We start from the raw sequence: 16529 nt of genomic DNA on the forward strand, positions 1-16529 counted from the left end.
GTTACCTAGCTCATAGACCTGTGTGTGAGGGATCTGGTGACCCAGCCTGGCATGTGAAGGGTTTGTGACCCGGTCTGGACAATGGGCTTGAGGGGTCTGTGAGCTCCAGACCCAGCCCTAGCTTGACAATTGGCCCAGTCAGCAGGATTATGGGCAGGTGAAAGAGCCCGAGCGCGACAGTAAATATTGTGGGAAAAAAATGATATTTATTATGGATGAGAATTTATATGCATTTTTAGAGGCTGGCCAGTTAGCTCAGCTGGCAATGTTACTGAATTAGGTTCTTGGGTCCTAAAGTAGTAGAAATGAACAATGTACCCAGCAGTAAAGCAAGCAGCATTTTATTAAAAGAGGAGATCAACTTATGCATAAGGGGGGTAGCTACAGGAAAGCTAGACCCCCAAGGGGAGCTGTTCAGGGTCTTTTATAGGGAAAGAAGTTAAGGGGTGCAAGCCATTGTCACTGGAGGCAGTCCATTTTGTTATTCCTGGTTGCATCATGGGTGCATGATCAGTTAGGACTTTGGTCCTTGTTCCTGCTGGCTAGGTCCAAGACTGTGGTGGTATTCATTATCATCACCCCAGGAGGGTCATTGCATCTATCACCTTGAAGTTTGTATGCATTTGGGAATTCCTAAAGGGGTCTTAAGGTTAATCTGTAACTTAATTTTTACAGTTACAGTAAACAAGCCTTGGCAGGGGTTTGGCAACTCAGTGAATATTTGTTTCCCTCCTGTCTCAGTTTATTTTATCAGGGCAGGCCATGGGGTAATCATGTGACCTGAGGGGGGGGGGTCTCATGACTGAGGAGTGGAGAAGTAACAAAGTATCTTCTCCAGCTAAAATGGAGTCAGTTTGGTTAACAGGCCTAGCTTTATTCTGTCTCAGTTAGAGCACGGTACTGGCCAACTGACCAAAAAAAAAAAAAAAAAAAGAATTTAATTTATATGTATTTTTTTCTTCCAACTGTGGAAATAAATTTACATTTATACAACCGATGTACCAAATTGTTTTTTTAGATTGTTGTAAAACATTTTTCATGTACGTAATTGTATTACTATATCAAGTTTTAGGCACAATTTTGTTCTTTTTGTAAAGCTCGTATGATTGTGTTCAGTTTGGCCACTTGATAATTTTAGGTAAAGATTAATTTTTAGTTGCATAGATCTGTACCAATCAATCTGAAGTACTCTGAAATACAGGAGGCTCAACCCAAGGAGTCTCAATTTTTTTTAAATCACTTGTGAAAATATTCTCTGAGAATCTGAGGAAAACTAGAAATGTCTATGAAAAGAAATATTTATGGAAACCTCGACCACAAGTTCGAAAACTATTTCAGGATTTCTTGGAGCCTCTAAATGTTTACTGATTCTAAGTTGAGAGCACTTGCTGTACAGATTAAATGAGAACAAAGCCCAAGGTCACGAACTTTTTTTTACAAGCAAGTAGAAATAAATTTCAGCTGGTCAGCCACTTGTCTTTTTTTTCCCTCCAGTTCCCTCTTTTGATCTTTTCCCCCATCTTTTTATTTCTGAGTCTTTTGAGGAAAAGCATAAAGAGTAAGCCGGAGTAGAAACACTCATAGGGAAGGTATCTACTTTTTAAGATTTGCTTAAGTCCACACAAGTTCTGTGAATTTACTCAAGCTTTGTTCAGAACCACCCAAATGATCATGGGGTCCCCTGTGGACTAGCAACTTACTTAAAAGCAGCAGATCACTCCACTAAGACATCGTGTTACATGCCCAGTGGGCTTATATTTAAATGTGGCAAAATTTCTTAAAAGAGGATTCCTTAGAATGTATACTTGAGGACAACTATGTGGGCTAAAACTAGGTATTTCATAGTAAACCAAGGTTGATGACCTACATTTGAGAAATGATTTACATAAAGTTAAACAGTTTCTATTACTGCAAAGATCTCAAAATTTCTAATATGTGCATAACGTACGGCTTAAGAACGAAGTAGAGACAGACTATTTGTGTTTATCCTTATCGATATTTATCCCATGAGGATTAAATTCCACTAACTGAACTGTATTAAATATAAACCATTTAACACAATGTTTAGACATAAAAAATGTAGCTAATTTTTAAGCTTTATGAGCCTCTACTGGGAAACAAATGTAAAATATTGTTTTTCCAAAGAAATATGTCCATGGAACACTTTTTTCAGAGACTATCTTTAAGGATATCAAAAGGGTCTATCAAAAGTGATCAAAAATGCTGTCTGCTCTAGGGGAAAATTCCTTGTAGCATTTGTCTCTTCTTGAGAAAGGAATGGCCTTTATAAGACAGAAAACAGGAGAACTAGGCAGAAGGCGTGGTGGAATGAAGGTACAAAATTAGGAGTGAAAGGAAACATGGACAAAAGAAGACAAAAAGTTAGATGAATGAAATTATATTTCTAGCATATGGACCCAAATATGGCCAGAAAATTCTATGCATAAAATAATTATTAAAATGTACTTTCTACATAGGGAAGTATTAATAACAGAGCAATATAATGAATTGTGGTTGTATTTAACCTTAGAAAAATGGTTTTTCAGATTTAAAATAAATATAATAAATAAAAAATCATAAAATAGTATTTCTGAAACTGGTAAAACCTGAGCTTGACAAACTTTAAAAGCTATCTTACTGAAGGAATTTTTAGAGCCTTTAAAATACTAACGTTTATTGTGACTCTCTAAAATGGAGATGTAGTATACATTGATGAGCTTAAATACACACAGTAAGTCTTTTTTTTTTTTTTTAATTTCTTCTCATTTTTTTCTGTTAACATCTACAAGTGTTCCACAGATGTTATTTAGGAAATGTTAGAGTATGAAATGAATATGTATATTTTCATTAATGCATTTTTCTTGGCTCATTAGAATAATTATTCAAAGGTATATTTATATGATGATGGCATTATAGTATGTCTAAAAATGTATTGTGACTCCCATCTCAACATTTTCTTAATATGTCACAGATAATTGACATCGTTCTCTTTTCTTAATGTAGCCCACAGTTGTAAACAGCCAGAAACTCCTGCTCATGCAAATGTAGTAGGAATGGACCTTCCATCTCATGGATATACACTAATTTATACCTGCCAGCCTGGCTTCTTCTTAGCAGGTGGAACAGAACATAGAGTGTGTAGATCTGATAACACCTGGACTGGAAAAGTTCCTGTTTGTCAAGGTAAATTTTTTCTATAGATGCTTTTATCACAAGAGATTGTACTATTCAAGCCTTCCTCAGATGCAAGAGACAAAGACTCGACTCAAATTAGTGTAGGAACAAGGAATATGTGTTGACCAACTCCAAGGGAAAAGTAATGTAGACCCTTCTGGATCCAGAGGGATAGGAACAGTATTAAATTCTTTTTACAGCATCTTTTCCATGCTGATTTTTTTTTGTTATTGTTGTCTTTATTTCTTCTTCAAGTTCTCTCTTTCAGGTAGGTGCATTTGTTTTCTTGGGCCATTGTAACAAAATACCATAAACTGGTTTGCTTAACACAATGAATATTTATTCTTATGTAGTTTGAAGGCCAGAAGTTCAAAATCAAGGTGTGGGCAGGACCTCGTACCCTCTGTAACCCTTAGGGAAAAAATCATTCCTTGCCTCTTGCCAGCTTCTGGCAGCTCCTGGCAACTTTTGGCATTCCTTGGCTCATAGCCTCACTCCAATTTCTGCCTTCATCTTCACGTGGACTTCTTTCTTGTGTATATCTGTGTCTCTCTCCCCTCCTTATAAGGACACCAGTTGTGTTTAAGGCTTACCCTAAATTCAGGCTTATTTCATCTCCAGATGTCCAATCTGCAAAGGCCCTATTTACAAGCAAGTATTTTGAGGTTCTCAGTGAACATGAATTTGGAGGATACCCTATTCGACGGCTAGAGTAGGGAAAATTAGCAGCATCCCTGGGTTCATACCTTTCTGGCAGATTTACCATAGTAGAAAGAGCCCTTCCCAAAGTTAGGTTAGGAAAGCATTAACTATTCAGGACTCTTCATTGTCACAGTTTGGGACTGAGCCCATCTCCAAGTCCATTTCTCAGCCAGGGTGATAATGGCAGTTTGTCCAGATCTAGGAGAAGTGTCCACCCCTGTTACTGGTTTGTCAGTACAATCCATATCTTGACAAGATGTAGTGAGTTTACCAGAGGAAAAAGTATTATGTTGCCTGAAGAAGGAGCAAAGTAAGTTTTTCTAGAGTCTTGAAAAGAATAAAATCCTTTTTCTTTTGCCATCCAACAATTTTTTTTAGACCTTTTACTTTTTGATCTTTTGCAGCATTTACAAATAAAATAACTTTCTCCTTCTTGATATATTTTCACTTTCTTCTCTTATCTTATTTTTATTTTTTAATTAATTTATTTTTTTGAGTCTGGCTGAATCTTTGACCTTGGTGTTATCAGCACGATGCTCTCTATCCAAGCTAGCAAACCGGCCAGCTCACTTCTCTTAGAACAATACCCTGACTTTTTTTCCTTTCTAAAAATGTTTCAAGATAGAAACCCATATTGTATGTGAAGGTCTTTTATTTGTGTACTTGTTATTGTCTGTCTCTACTTTCCTCTCCTCTTATCTGCCTCTTCTCAATTAGAATATAATCTCAGGAACAGCAGACTTTGTTCAAAGTTTTTACAACTGTACTTTTAATATCTAGATTTGTGACTTATGAGTGAAAAGTATTCAGTCCCCTAATACATTCTCCACTTCCTTTATAAGCTTATGCTTTTCTACCCATGATTTTCTAAAGTCATCTCTTCCTTTCATCCTATATCCTCTTCTAGGTGATCTCATTCAAGCCAATGGCTTCAACAGTCTTCTCTATGGAGATTACTTACAAATTAATATTTCTAGCTCATTTATCTTCTTCTAGCTTCAGACTTATTTCAGTTGCTTACTTGACATCTCTACTTGAATTCCTCAAATATATTTCAATACTCAATACTCATGCACTACTAAACTCATTAATTTCCTTTCCCCATATAGTCTTCCTTTGGTATTCTCTATCTCAGTGATATTACCATCATATAGTCCTATAACAGTAGAAATCTAGTATTCACCACAGATAGCTTCCTATTCCTCTAAACCTACCATAATTTCAATAGCTGCTTTTTTTTTTATCTATCCATTTTTCTGTTTTATTATCATTGCTATGGTATTCTAACTCATCATCTCTACTTAGACTACCATAGACTCTTCACTTCTCTTAGCCATATCAACACTTGTTCTTTTTCAAGTTTTTCTCCTTTTTGCAGCAAGAGTGATGTTCACCCCAATCACTTCCCCTTAAAGCTTTTTAAGGACATTACATTGTTCTTAGGGTACATGGTCTCTACAGAGCACTGCACATCAGTCATAGCTCCTGCAACTTTCCAGTCACTTCCTTTATCCCACATCCTTTTCTTGATTTGGAGCTATCTTTGGTTTGGCTCAAAACTTTAAAGATTTCACTTTGAATCTATTCAATTTCTGGTGACATGATAAGCTATCTTAACACATTTTTATTCTTAAATGTGAAACCTGGCCAAATGTTTTTTGCCTTTTTTTTAACAGGAACATACCCTCAGCCCTTAGCTTCCAGGTCGGAAGCAACTATTTCTATGTTAGCTTATATATCTAAAATAAGAAGCAGTATCCCAAGATGACATGGCAGCACCAATCTGCCTCTTGTCCCACTGTACTATGATAGGGGTAATTATTAAAGTTGTTAGATGAATAAGAGAAGTGTTGAACTGCAACGCTGGGATGAACAGGACATTTTGTAGAAAACTGTGATATGTCAGGGTATAAAATTGACAAGTACAACACATTGTGTGTGTGTTTATATATATATGTGAGTGCTTGCATGTTGTAATTTTTGTAAACATTTTCATTTCTTTTCATAGCTGGTTCCAAAATATTGGTGAAAGATCCTAGACCTGCACTAGGAACACCCAGCCCAAAGCTAAGTGGTTAGTAATTTCATTTGTTTTTCTGGAAGTCATGATTTTTCTAGTAGTCATGATCACTATTTTTTTTGAAAAAAGGGACCATTTATTTAAAATACATATTTTGGTATGGGAAAAGTATGTATTTGACTATCTTGAATTTGGCGATTTGTATTATAAAATGTTGAATGTAAAGCAATGTAGTACTCTGACATGTTCATATTTCATTAACATTGCTTCTAGTTTTTGCTATAAAATTTTCTTTGAAGAATGTCTGTAAATTACTATAACATAATGGCAATACTTTTATTTAAAACATTAAGATAAAGAAGGAGATTTTATCTAATTTTTTATGTATTTTAAAGAGGAACCAAATACAGTCAGTATGAGAATAAAAGATCAGCAACTTTTAGAACTTGTCCAGTTTATTTTCAATTATTTGATTTAAAAAGCAAATTTAAAAATCTAGTTTAGTCACTAAAAACATTGGTTTTAAAGTCCTATAACTCTGATGTAATTCCCATCTTACACACTCTCTAGCCTGTGACCGTGGAAAAAATATATCATTTATCTGAGTCTCCATTTCTTTTTCTGTAGAAAATGAATAATGATTAGATTATTATATAATGCATTTCATGAAAATGAAGTGCAAATTGCTGTAAGAGCTACTTAGTGTTGGTCAGTATTTTATTTATGTAATGTAAGTGAAAAGTTACAAGTAAAATTAAGGGCTGAGCATCTAATATTTACCTTGGAGACAGATTTGACCCTATTTTATTGGGCCAAGGAATGTTAGGATCTAATTTTATTTGGGTTTAGAAATTTTTGATGTATATGCTGTAAAAGTGGAGTGCCCACAGACTTATACTAATTTTTTCAATGCTGAGTGAAAACATACTGAATGCCACTAAGACAACCGAAGAATAGGTCAACATAAAGTAGGCTTATTAGTAGATTCAGAAAGCCATAAAGGTCAATCAATACCCAGAATTTTCCAAGGGAGATGCTTTATCTGGGAGCAAATTGTGATCTGAATAATAGTTCCAGTACATCAAGTGTAAACTTGGTCTGTCCCATACAAAACATGGTCAGTGGTCACCCAATAGATAAATCGGGCAAACGAAAAATCAAAAAGGATATGGAAAAACTAAACAACAGTAGTGATGAGCTTGATCGAACATACATATGTAAAGATTTCTGTGTCAAAAATTATGGAATGTATATTGTCTTCAAAGGCACATGGGACAACTATAACAATTGATCATATATTAAATAATAAATAAATCTAAAAAAAAATTAAAGCAAAGTTAATCTGCAGACCTGATATCTCAACATGATGCAATTAGATGTTAATAAGAAAATGGATAATGTTTTTAAAATTTTGTATGTTTGGAAATTCAGAGCAAAATGAATAGTAATGAATAACTTACAAATTAAAGAAGACATTAAAATGGAAAATATAATACAGTGCTAGAATGTAGTACTGAAAAATTAAATATCAAAACTTGAGGACTGTAACAAAAGCAGAATTGTAAAGGAAAATTTATAGCCTTAGATCTTCACATTAGAAATGAGGAAGTTCTCAGAAACAATTAGGTAAGTGTTCCTGTTAAGAAGATATAAAGAGCATAGCAGAATAACAAAAAGAAAGCAGAAATCAATGTAATAATAAAAACCAATCAACAAAAAACCCAAGATATAATAGAAGAATCTCAACAGAGCCAAAGGTAGTTTTTTTGAAAAAATGTGCAAAGTAGAAAAAATTAGATAAAAATAACACAAAGGAAATGTAAAATAACTACATAGACAGCAGATTAAATAAAGTAGAAATGTATTTTGAGAAAACTGCTAATAACTAGCAACATTTGAAAAAAAATTAAACAAAATGGATGAATTACTAGGAAAGTATATCTTACTAAAACTAAATAATAAAACAAAGCTTGACTAATCTCATAATAAATAAAGTACTGGTTAAAATTATTTTCACAAAGAAAAACCTGGCCCAGATTGCTCTACTGATAAGTTCGAGCAAATTTTAAGGGAACAGATCAAGTTTTATAAAAATTCTTTAAGATAATAAAATTCATTCTATGGGCCCAACATAACTACAATAACTCAGATAAAGACATTACAAAAGGGAAAAATTTCAGGCCCATTTGATCCAGGTTTATAGATAAAAAATCCTGTATAAAATCTTATCAAATCAAATCCAGCATTGTAGTAAAAATAACACATCAGAACCAAATTGGATTCATCATTGATATGCAGGGATATTTTTGTGTTAAGTAATAGTTAAAAGTAATATATCACATTAAGAGATTAAAGTGCAAAAATTATGATCATTATGATCCTTGCAAAGAGAATATTTGATAAAATTCGTCACCTGTTTATGACTTCTTAAAAATTCTTAATAAATTAGCAAGGAAAAGACTTCCTTCTATGGATTGAATGTGTCCCTCAAAGTCAATGTATTAGGAACCTAATCCCCACTGTCACAATGTTATGGGGGGGAGGGGATCCTATCATGGTAATTGAATGGTGGAGCCTCAAAGAGGTGATTGGATTGTGAGAACCTCGTCATAATGAATGGATTAATAAATTGATGGTTTAATGTTGATCATGGGCATGGTTTTGATGGCTTTATAAGAAAAGCGAGTGAGGACATTAGTTTCTCACTTGCTTCTCTGTTTTCTCCACGTGACATCCTGCATCACTGTAGAGTCATCACCAAGAACAAGGTCCTCACCAGATGTGTGGACTTTGGACTCCCAACCTCTGTAACTGTGAGCAATACAAATTGTTTCTTACAAATTACCCAGTTTTGGGTATTCTGTTGTAAGCAACAGAAACGGACAAATACACTTCCTTAACCTGGGCAAAAGCATCTGTAATACTTCTAGAGCGAAAGTTATCATAAATGAGAAAACCTTAAGCAGCATTCCATTTAAAATTATGAATGAGACACAATGATTAGATTTCTCTGAAGTGACAGTGATGAAAATTGTCAATTGTATCAAAGTCAGGATCATGATAGTGTATTTGACAATGCCATGAAGCCTATTAAGCAATGTTTAAATTCAAACATGTTTTGAAAGAAAGGATCATTACTATCATTGTCATCCACATCAGTATTAGTTGTATGACACTTTAGAGTTTACAAAGGACTGTCAAATACATAATCACATTTAAATCTCGAAATAGACTTAATATCAAGAAGTATTATCTTTCCCATTGTGTATGAGAATATAAGTGACCAGGTGGTGTCTAAGTTACATTTCTCAGCTATGTGTGGGAAGATGGCAGGTGGTGATAGCATGCTGGTCAGGTGACAGTGGCTCACCATAGCCAGTTCTGGGCATTCTTCCATACCCTCTATCCAGTGATGTACTGTTGATAGCTTGAAATCTGCCATAATGGTAATAATCCTACCATAGAAATCAGCAAATATTACAAATTAGCTTTTTTTTCATTATGAGGTGGTTGTTAAACATTTACTACCACATCAATGATTAATCCTGATGAAATTTACCTTGTCACTGCTGCTTCCTGATTCTTCCCATTGCTATTGTCTCTTGCAACTGAGGTTCTCCTTTATCTGCTTCTACCGACACTCTTTAATTCCCCTAAACACCATGGACACAAGGTCATCCGGTATAACAGAAGGTTTGGGCGTAGCACAGAGTAATCACAGTACAGGCCAGAGGAAACAAACAATCAGAGACAACAGCAACACTTATCTATTGAGTGCCTACTATTTGCCAGGCACTGCCTTTAGAATATCTTTCTCTCTCCTTCTCCAATCTCTGCAATTAAGAGCCATTACCCCCATATTCCTGACCTTTCTAATAAGGGCAATTTAGCTTGTGACTTCCCTGCAAAGCATATTTTAGATATGCTTTTGTTAGTCAAAAACTCTTTATGGTGCTTACCAATTACTTTTTACTCATACATTGTACCAAATTTTTAGGGAAGAGGTATAGTTTGGAATATGGGGAGAGAGCATGAGTAAGAGGATGACTTGGCAAAGGTCACAGAGCCAGGACTCTAGATTTTTCAGCATACTAACTATGTGGCTGGTAAATATTTTTTATTAGCAGTTATTTGGTGAGCTATAAGAGCCCCAATATCCCTATTTTATTTGTGTATAATAATAATAATATTAATAATGGTAGTAGCTAACACTTAGCTAAACATTTCACATTCATTATTGCATTGAATGTTTCTAACAGTTCTTTGTTAATCCCCTGTTAATCATGAGAAAATTCAGGTTTAGAAAGTTCAGTAATGTATGCACAATGACACAGTTTATAATTTATAGAGGAAGGACTTAAATACAAGTAGCCTAACTCCATTGCCTACACTTCTAACTCTTCTGCTGTATTTCTTATGAATTATCATGGAAATAAAAATAATCATGTTAACTGAAATATTCAGTAAAATCTCAGCTCTTGACAGTATTTTATATTGATCTTTTACAGTTTTTTCTTTTTTTTTTTTTATAAAACTAAGGAATTCACAACTTGTAACACTAGTTTCTATGATCTGGAGAGATCACGTGACAAATTATCAATAACTTCTTAGGAAAGAAAAAAAAAATGACTTTCTCCTAAATTCACTTATTCATTCACTCACCCAAATAGGCATGGCTCCCTTGGATAGCTGATTTCCAGGAACGTGCTTTACTGTGAGGTACTGATTAATGGAAGCTTCTCTCAGTTGCTTCCCAGGGGCTGTGGAGACTTTGACATACTCATTTATATAATGATAAATTATATAAATAATTTATATAATTATAATAAATCATTTGGCTATTATATAAAATAGTGTTTCTCCTTTAGATGAAAGTTTTATAATATTTAGAATATTCTTTGATTCTACCACAGTTCATCTCTCATGAGAGTCAGGCAATTTCTAATGATAATTCTTTTATTTCTTAAAAAAAAAAAAAAAAAAAAAAAACTTTGATTCTACCACAGTTCATCTCTCATGAGAGTCAGGCAATTTCTAATGATAATTCTTTTATTTCTTAAAAAAAAAAAAAAAAAAAAAAGACCTATACACCTCAAAGCTGTAAATATGGTGCAGCCCTGTTTTTCTTCAAGATCATCTATTATCAGAGTAATGAAGTCATTAGTCTGTAATGGAGACAAAGGAACACTCTCTCCAGCAGTCTTCCAGGGCCATTTTGGAAAGGGGAGATGAGGGTTAACTCTGTGGTCCTCCTCCCATGAATCTATTCCCACTGCTTAGGAGAAAAGCAGGTTTCTTGAGACTTGTGTATAGACTGACTTGGCTCAGTAAAATCATTTTATTTTCCTTTTGAAAAAATATTGTTATAGGAGACCAAATATAAACAAAGTTTATTTACCTGGGTTCTAAATATAACAAGCTTGATGTTTTTAATTGATATTGTGTGTTTCTCTCTTATTGATGACAGATGAACAAATTTGGGTTATAACAATTTTGATTTATTCTAAAAGAATTGAAACATTTTTAAATGAAGAATTCATTTTATAACACACATTCAATATTGTGTATTTAGCAAAATATCATTATTTGATAAACTAATATTCATCAATCTACTATTTAATGCTTATATTTATAGGACACTGTAAAGTTAGCGTGTGGTTTCTTTAATCTCTTCACAGTTCCTGATGATGTATTTGCCCAAAATTATATATGGAAAGGCTCCTACAATTTCAAAGGAAGGAAACAACCCATGACCTTGACAATTACTAGTTTCAATGCTTCCACTGGGAGAGTTAATGCAACATTGAGCAACAGCAACATGGAACTGCTACTTTCAGGTATCACCTTAAAAAACAGCGACAAAAAGTAATATCTTCATGCTTCATTTCTATCACAATTTCATCTTTATTAGTAATTTTGATACTAAGTATCAAAATTAGTAATTTTGAAAACAAGAAATATTTGTTATATTTATGTTTGATGACATTCATAATTCATTTAGAAACAATGCTTTCTGGTTTTTAGATTGATGAATGAATATTACCACACAAATAAAAAACTGCAGTTTTGGAGAAAGTTCCTTCAAGAATATTTTTATGTACCTAGAATTAGATGCCAGGTAATAGGATGGTGCTTCTAATTTAATTTGAACACAACTAAATCTTTCTCTGTTCTCATAAAACCAGAGACCAGATCAATGAATTACAAACTATTCTTTGGGCACAAAATTATTTCTTCAAATGACGATGTTTAGGTGGACACCCAAAATTTAAGACAGAAAAAGAAGAGCCACTAGTTTAAACAAGTTTATGGGAACCAGGACCCACTCAACCTCTTCATGTTTCTGTTTTCTGTACCTAGTACACACATCCTTCATTATTTTTGATTGTTCTGGTTTTTCTCACATTCAGATGTTTTCTCAAATATTGTCTCCTCAGGCAGTAATGCCAATGACCCTATCTGAAGCAGCATTCATATTACAAACACATGCATTCTTTTTTTTTTATTATTGGTTATGATAGACACATCCTTAATCTTAGACAGTCTTACCCTGTTTTATTTTCTTCTTTTCACTATTTGAAACTATATTATATTATATATTATTTATTATTTTTTCTATACTTCAACAATATAAGCTCTAAGAGAGAAGGACTTGGTGTTCCAATTCATTATCATATACCTGGAGGCTAGAAGAGCATCTGGAACTAAATAATCCTCAATAAATATTGTCAAGTTAATGAATCTGAATTATCATTGCTGTCATTTTTTAAAAATGGAGTACTATGACATTTGATATTAAAAATATGAAAAAAATATATAAACATATATAGTAAATTTCCTGGCAATATATTTCCTATATAATTATTAATAATGAAATAATTTATGATATAAATAAAATATGAAATGAAATTATGTTAATTGATTTTGTAAATTTTAAAAGGAATATTGGACATCATTTTCGGTCATTGAATGATTCTGCATTAAACCCAAAGGAAAGTATTAGAATTTAGTATGTATTACATTTTTTAAATATACAGAATTATGTAATATAAATGGAAAGAAGTTTTATATGAGGAAAGAAATGCATTTAAATTGGGACTAATGATGTACTTAACTTTAAAATGTCAACAATTTTTTTCTTTATTTTCTGTACAAGAGTTAGCTCAAAATAAATATATACTTATTCTAATATAGAAAACCTTCAGAATAGATTTCTGCAAATATAGAAAAACAAACATAAATAATTAGATTAATTAAATTTGCTTTCACTTACTTTCTTCCCATAAACCAATTGTAACAATTTCCCAGTGATGTTATTTTTGATTAGTTTTATGTCCTCTGCCTGTTGGTTATAATTTGCTTTAGGTCAAGATCTATGTCTTATTATCTTTGTATTCCCAGAATATTCTTACAGTGCTTCATTATGTAAGTAAACAATTAAGTGACAATGAATGTATACAAATTTCAACCAACAGTTAATTGCAAAATTTTTACTTACAGCTTTACTTCCTACTATGTATACACTCCAGCTTATTCCTACTCTTAGAATACTCACATTCTAAAAAAAATCATCGTATATATTTTTTCTTCTCTCCTTTATGTAATTACCTGCATTTACCTTCTTGAACTAAAAATCCCACTTGATTTTCGAGACCCAGCTCATATGCTCTTTTTCTTAATATGTATTTTCTGATCACTACAGTGGGAAATGATGTCTCTTTTCTGGTCTTCTATTTATCACATTCTCTCATGTATTTTGGTTAGTTGTGTTCCTTAATTTATATCACCTACTTCATTGGAAATTCTTAAGAATAAAAACAAGATATATTCATTTTTGTGGCAGCAGCAGCACCTGCAATACTCTCTTTCACAGTGTTGGTACCTCATTTATTTTTAAGGAATGTATCAGGAATTTTAACATTTGATTTGCATCCTTGAACATTTTAGAATCTAGGGAAAGAAATCATTTTGTTTGTAATATTATGGAATGATGTTATTAAGAACTGTAGTACTGAATTTTAATAGCATAGGTAATTTAAACCCCGCAATTAAGATTTAAATTGAGGATTTCCGCCAAAAGAGAGATCCCTGTCTATTGCAGGATTTGTGAAAAGCTATCCTTCACTTGGGCCTTGTTTTATTTCTTTTCTTATCACATTTCTTTGATGATATATTTAAGGAGTTGTAGATAGTAAAATACAAAATTAAGTAGACTAAAATGTTCTTGCATTTTACAGGGGTATATAAAAGCCAGGAAGCTCGCCTAATGTTACACATATATCTTATTAAAGTACCAGCTCATGCATCTGCGAAGAAAATGAAGGAGGAAAATTGGGCCATGGATGGTTTTGTAAGTGTAGTTCTTTAAAAGTCTATTGTTGACTTCAATGACAATTTGTAGTTTGTCCAGAAAAAAAGAATTTTAAAAATTTAGCTAATTATGAACACACACACACTCACACTCACACACACACACTCACACACATATTAGTTTATACAAATATTCAGTATTCTAAAGTATTAAGTCTAGGGTTGTTGGATTCTGGCATGCTTTGCTTACTTTGTGTGTGTGTGTGTGTGTGTGTGTGTGTGTGTGTGTGTGTGTGTGTGTGTGTAGGTCTGCATGCCACTTTTCATTGGTTTCATCAAATGTATTCTCTCTTAGTCAGGACTATGGTAAATAAATCTGGACAAAAATATAACACAGCCTTTGTCTAGAATCACTATTTAAGGCATATGCAACATATTTACAAAATGCATCAGAAAATTAAGTATGTCCATTAAACTGAAGTATGAGTTTAGAATATTTTATAAAGCTGTCTGTGAAGAGGAATTTATGTGAGCTGCCTCCTGTGGGGAGGTAGTTACTAGGTTCACCATGGGATCACTGTGTCTTATTCAGTCATTTATATGAATGGAGTTTCTAAATTGACAGTTGGAAGCAAAAAGTGTTATGTTAAGATACTGGCCAGGAGTCTTTGATGAAGAATAAGCATGAGAGATCAGCTCAAGTATAAGCTTTCTTTTAAGAGGAAGACCTAATGGGATAGAAGACAAGTAGTCATAGGCTTCAGTGACTTTAGCTCTATTCTGTACCATAATCAATGTAGCTGGGAACTAACTCAAATCTTCAGTGTACTCAGATGGTTTAACTGCGTTATTTCATCTAGGAAACAAATGAAATGAATTCATTCATTAAAATTGAGTTTGAGCTATTCTCTTTAGAGGAATTTAGAGGTATTTATTTAAAAAAAAAAAAAAACTAATGCCCAAAGTATGTTGTCTGGTAATAAGGAAAAAATCAGTTGTGAGATGTCAGACTTTCGCGGGTGTTCTATTGTGCCTTGCTTTTTAGGGTGAGGGTTTTTTTTTTTACAACTTTTATAATAATGTACATGACTTAGGTAACTAATTACCACTAATTAGCACAAGCTTCAGGGTAAATTTACATTACTAGTTTTTACTGAGATCACTGAAATGTATTCATTCCTATTGTACCTATGAGATCAAACGGCATTATGCATATAAAGTGTTTTTATTTTTTATTTTTTTTTGTCTTTTTTCGTGTCCGGCAACGGATCGCAACCCTCAGTGTCGCGCCCGTACCGGACCGGGACCGGGACCGGCAACAGGATTGCAACCCTCGGCGCCGCGCCCGCCCCTCGCTCAGCCAGTGAGCGGGAACCGGTCTGTATGTGGGATCCAAACCCTCGGCGGGAGCGCCGCCACGCTCCCAAGCGGCGCACTGTAGCAGTGCGCCACCGGGCCGGCCCATATAAAGTGTTTTTAAACTAGAGGATTTTATGCACGTGCAAGATGCCTGTAGTAACCAGAACTTACCGTGTTAGACACAGAATCTCAGGGTCAGACAACAACGGATATGTAGTTCCTTCTCATGTATCTTGAGTTAGCTGTGGAGGCTCCACCCGAGGCTGTAGTATAAAGTTCAGGTCTTCTGTGTCTCATCCTGGGGCTGAGGCTGGAGGGGCAGCAGCCACCTGGAGCATGTTCTTCTTTTGTCAGAAGTCAGAAGATCCCAGAAGGGCAAGTGGTTCTGAAAGGAGGTCAAATACATTGGCATGTGCCTTTTTTAACTGTTCAATTTAGGTATAATTAACATATCCTACAATTCACCCATTTAAAGTGTACAATTCAGTGGTTTTTAGTATATGCACAGGTATGTGTGACTATCACCACAGCCTATTTTAGAATATTTTCATCACCTCAAAAAGACATCCCTCCCCCACCTCTATATTCCCCTAGCCCTAAGCAACCACTAATCCGTTTTCTGTCTCCGTTGATTTCTCTGTTCTGGATGTTCATATAAATGCGACACTTAATATGTGGTCTTTTGTTACTGGCTTCTTTTAATTAGTCTAATTAGAAATAGGCCTCTTAAGGGGGCCGGCCCAATGGCGCACTGCTACAGTGTGCCACTTGGGAGTGTGGCGGCGTTCCCGCCGAGGGTTCGGATCCCACATACAGACCGGCCGCTCACTGGCTGAGTGAGGTGCGGGCGCAACACCGAGGGTTGCGGTCCCGTTGCCAGTCCCGGTCTGGTACGGGCGCGACACTGAGGGTTGCGATCCGTTGCCGGTCACGAAAAAAGATAAAAAAAAAAAAAAAAAAAAAA

General features: G+C 34.3%; 1 protein-coding gene across 1 annotated transcript in view; it reads left to right on the plus strand.

Annotated features, from left to right (window-relative positions):
- CSMD3 (CUB and Sushi multiple domains 3) overlaps positions 1–16529 on the plus strand; it is a 181752-nt gene that overhangs the window by 155568 nt on the left and 9655 nt on the right. Inside the window, exons 34-37 of the mRNA XM_008578674.1 lie at positions 3004–3183; positions 5885–5950; positions 11575–11733; positions 14134–14246. Coding sequence (XP_008576896.1) covers positions 3004–3183; positions 5885–5950; positions 11575–11733; positions 14134–14246 — 518 coding nt within the window. The remainder of the gene's footprint in view (positions 1–3003; positions 3184–5884; positions 5951–11574; positions 11734–14133; positions 14247–16529) is intronic.

Source organism: Galeopterus variegatus, unplaced genomic scaffold, assembly GCF_000696425.1.
Source record: "Galeopterus variegatus unplaced genomic scaffold, G_variegatus-3.0.2 Scaffold1739, whole genome shotgun sequence".
Taxonomy (NCBI): domain Eukaryota; kingdom Metazoa; phylum Chordata; class Mammalia; order Dermoptera; family Cynocephalidae; genus Galeopterus; species Galeopterus variegatus.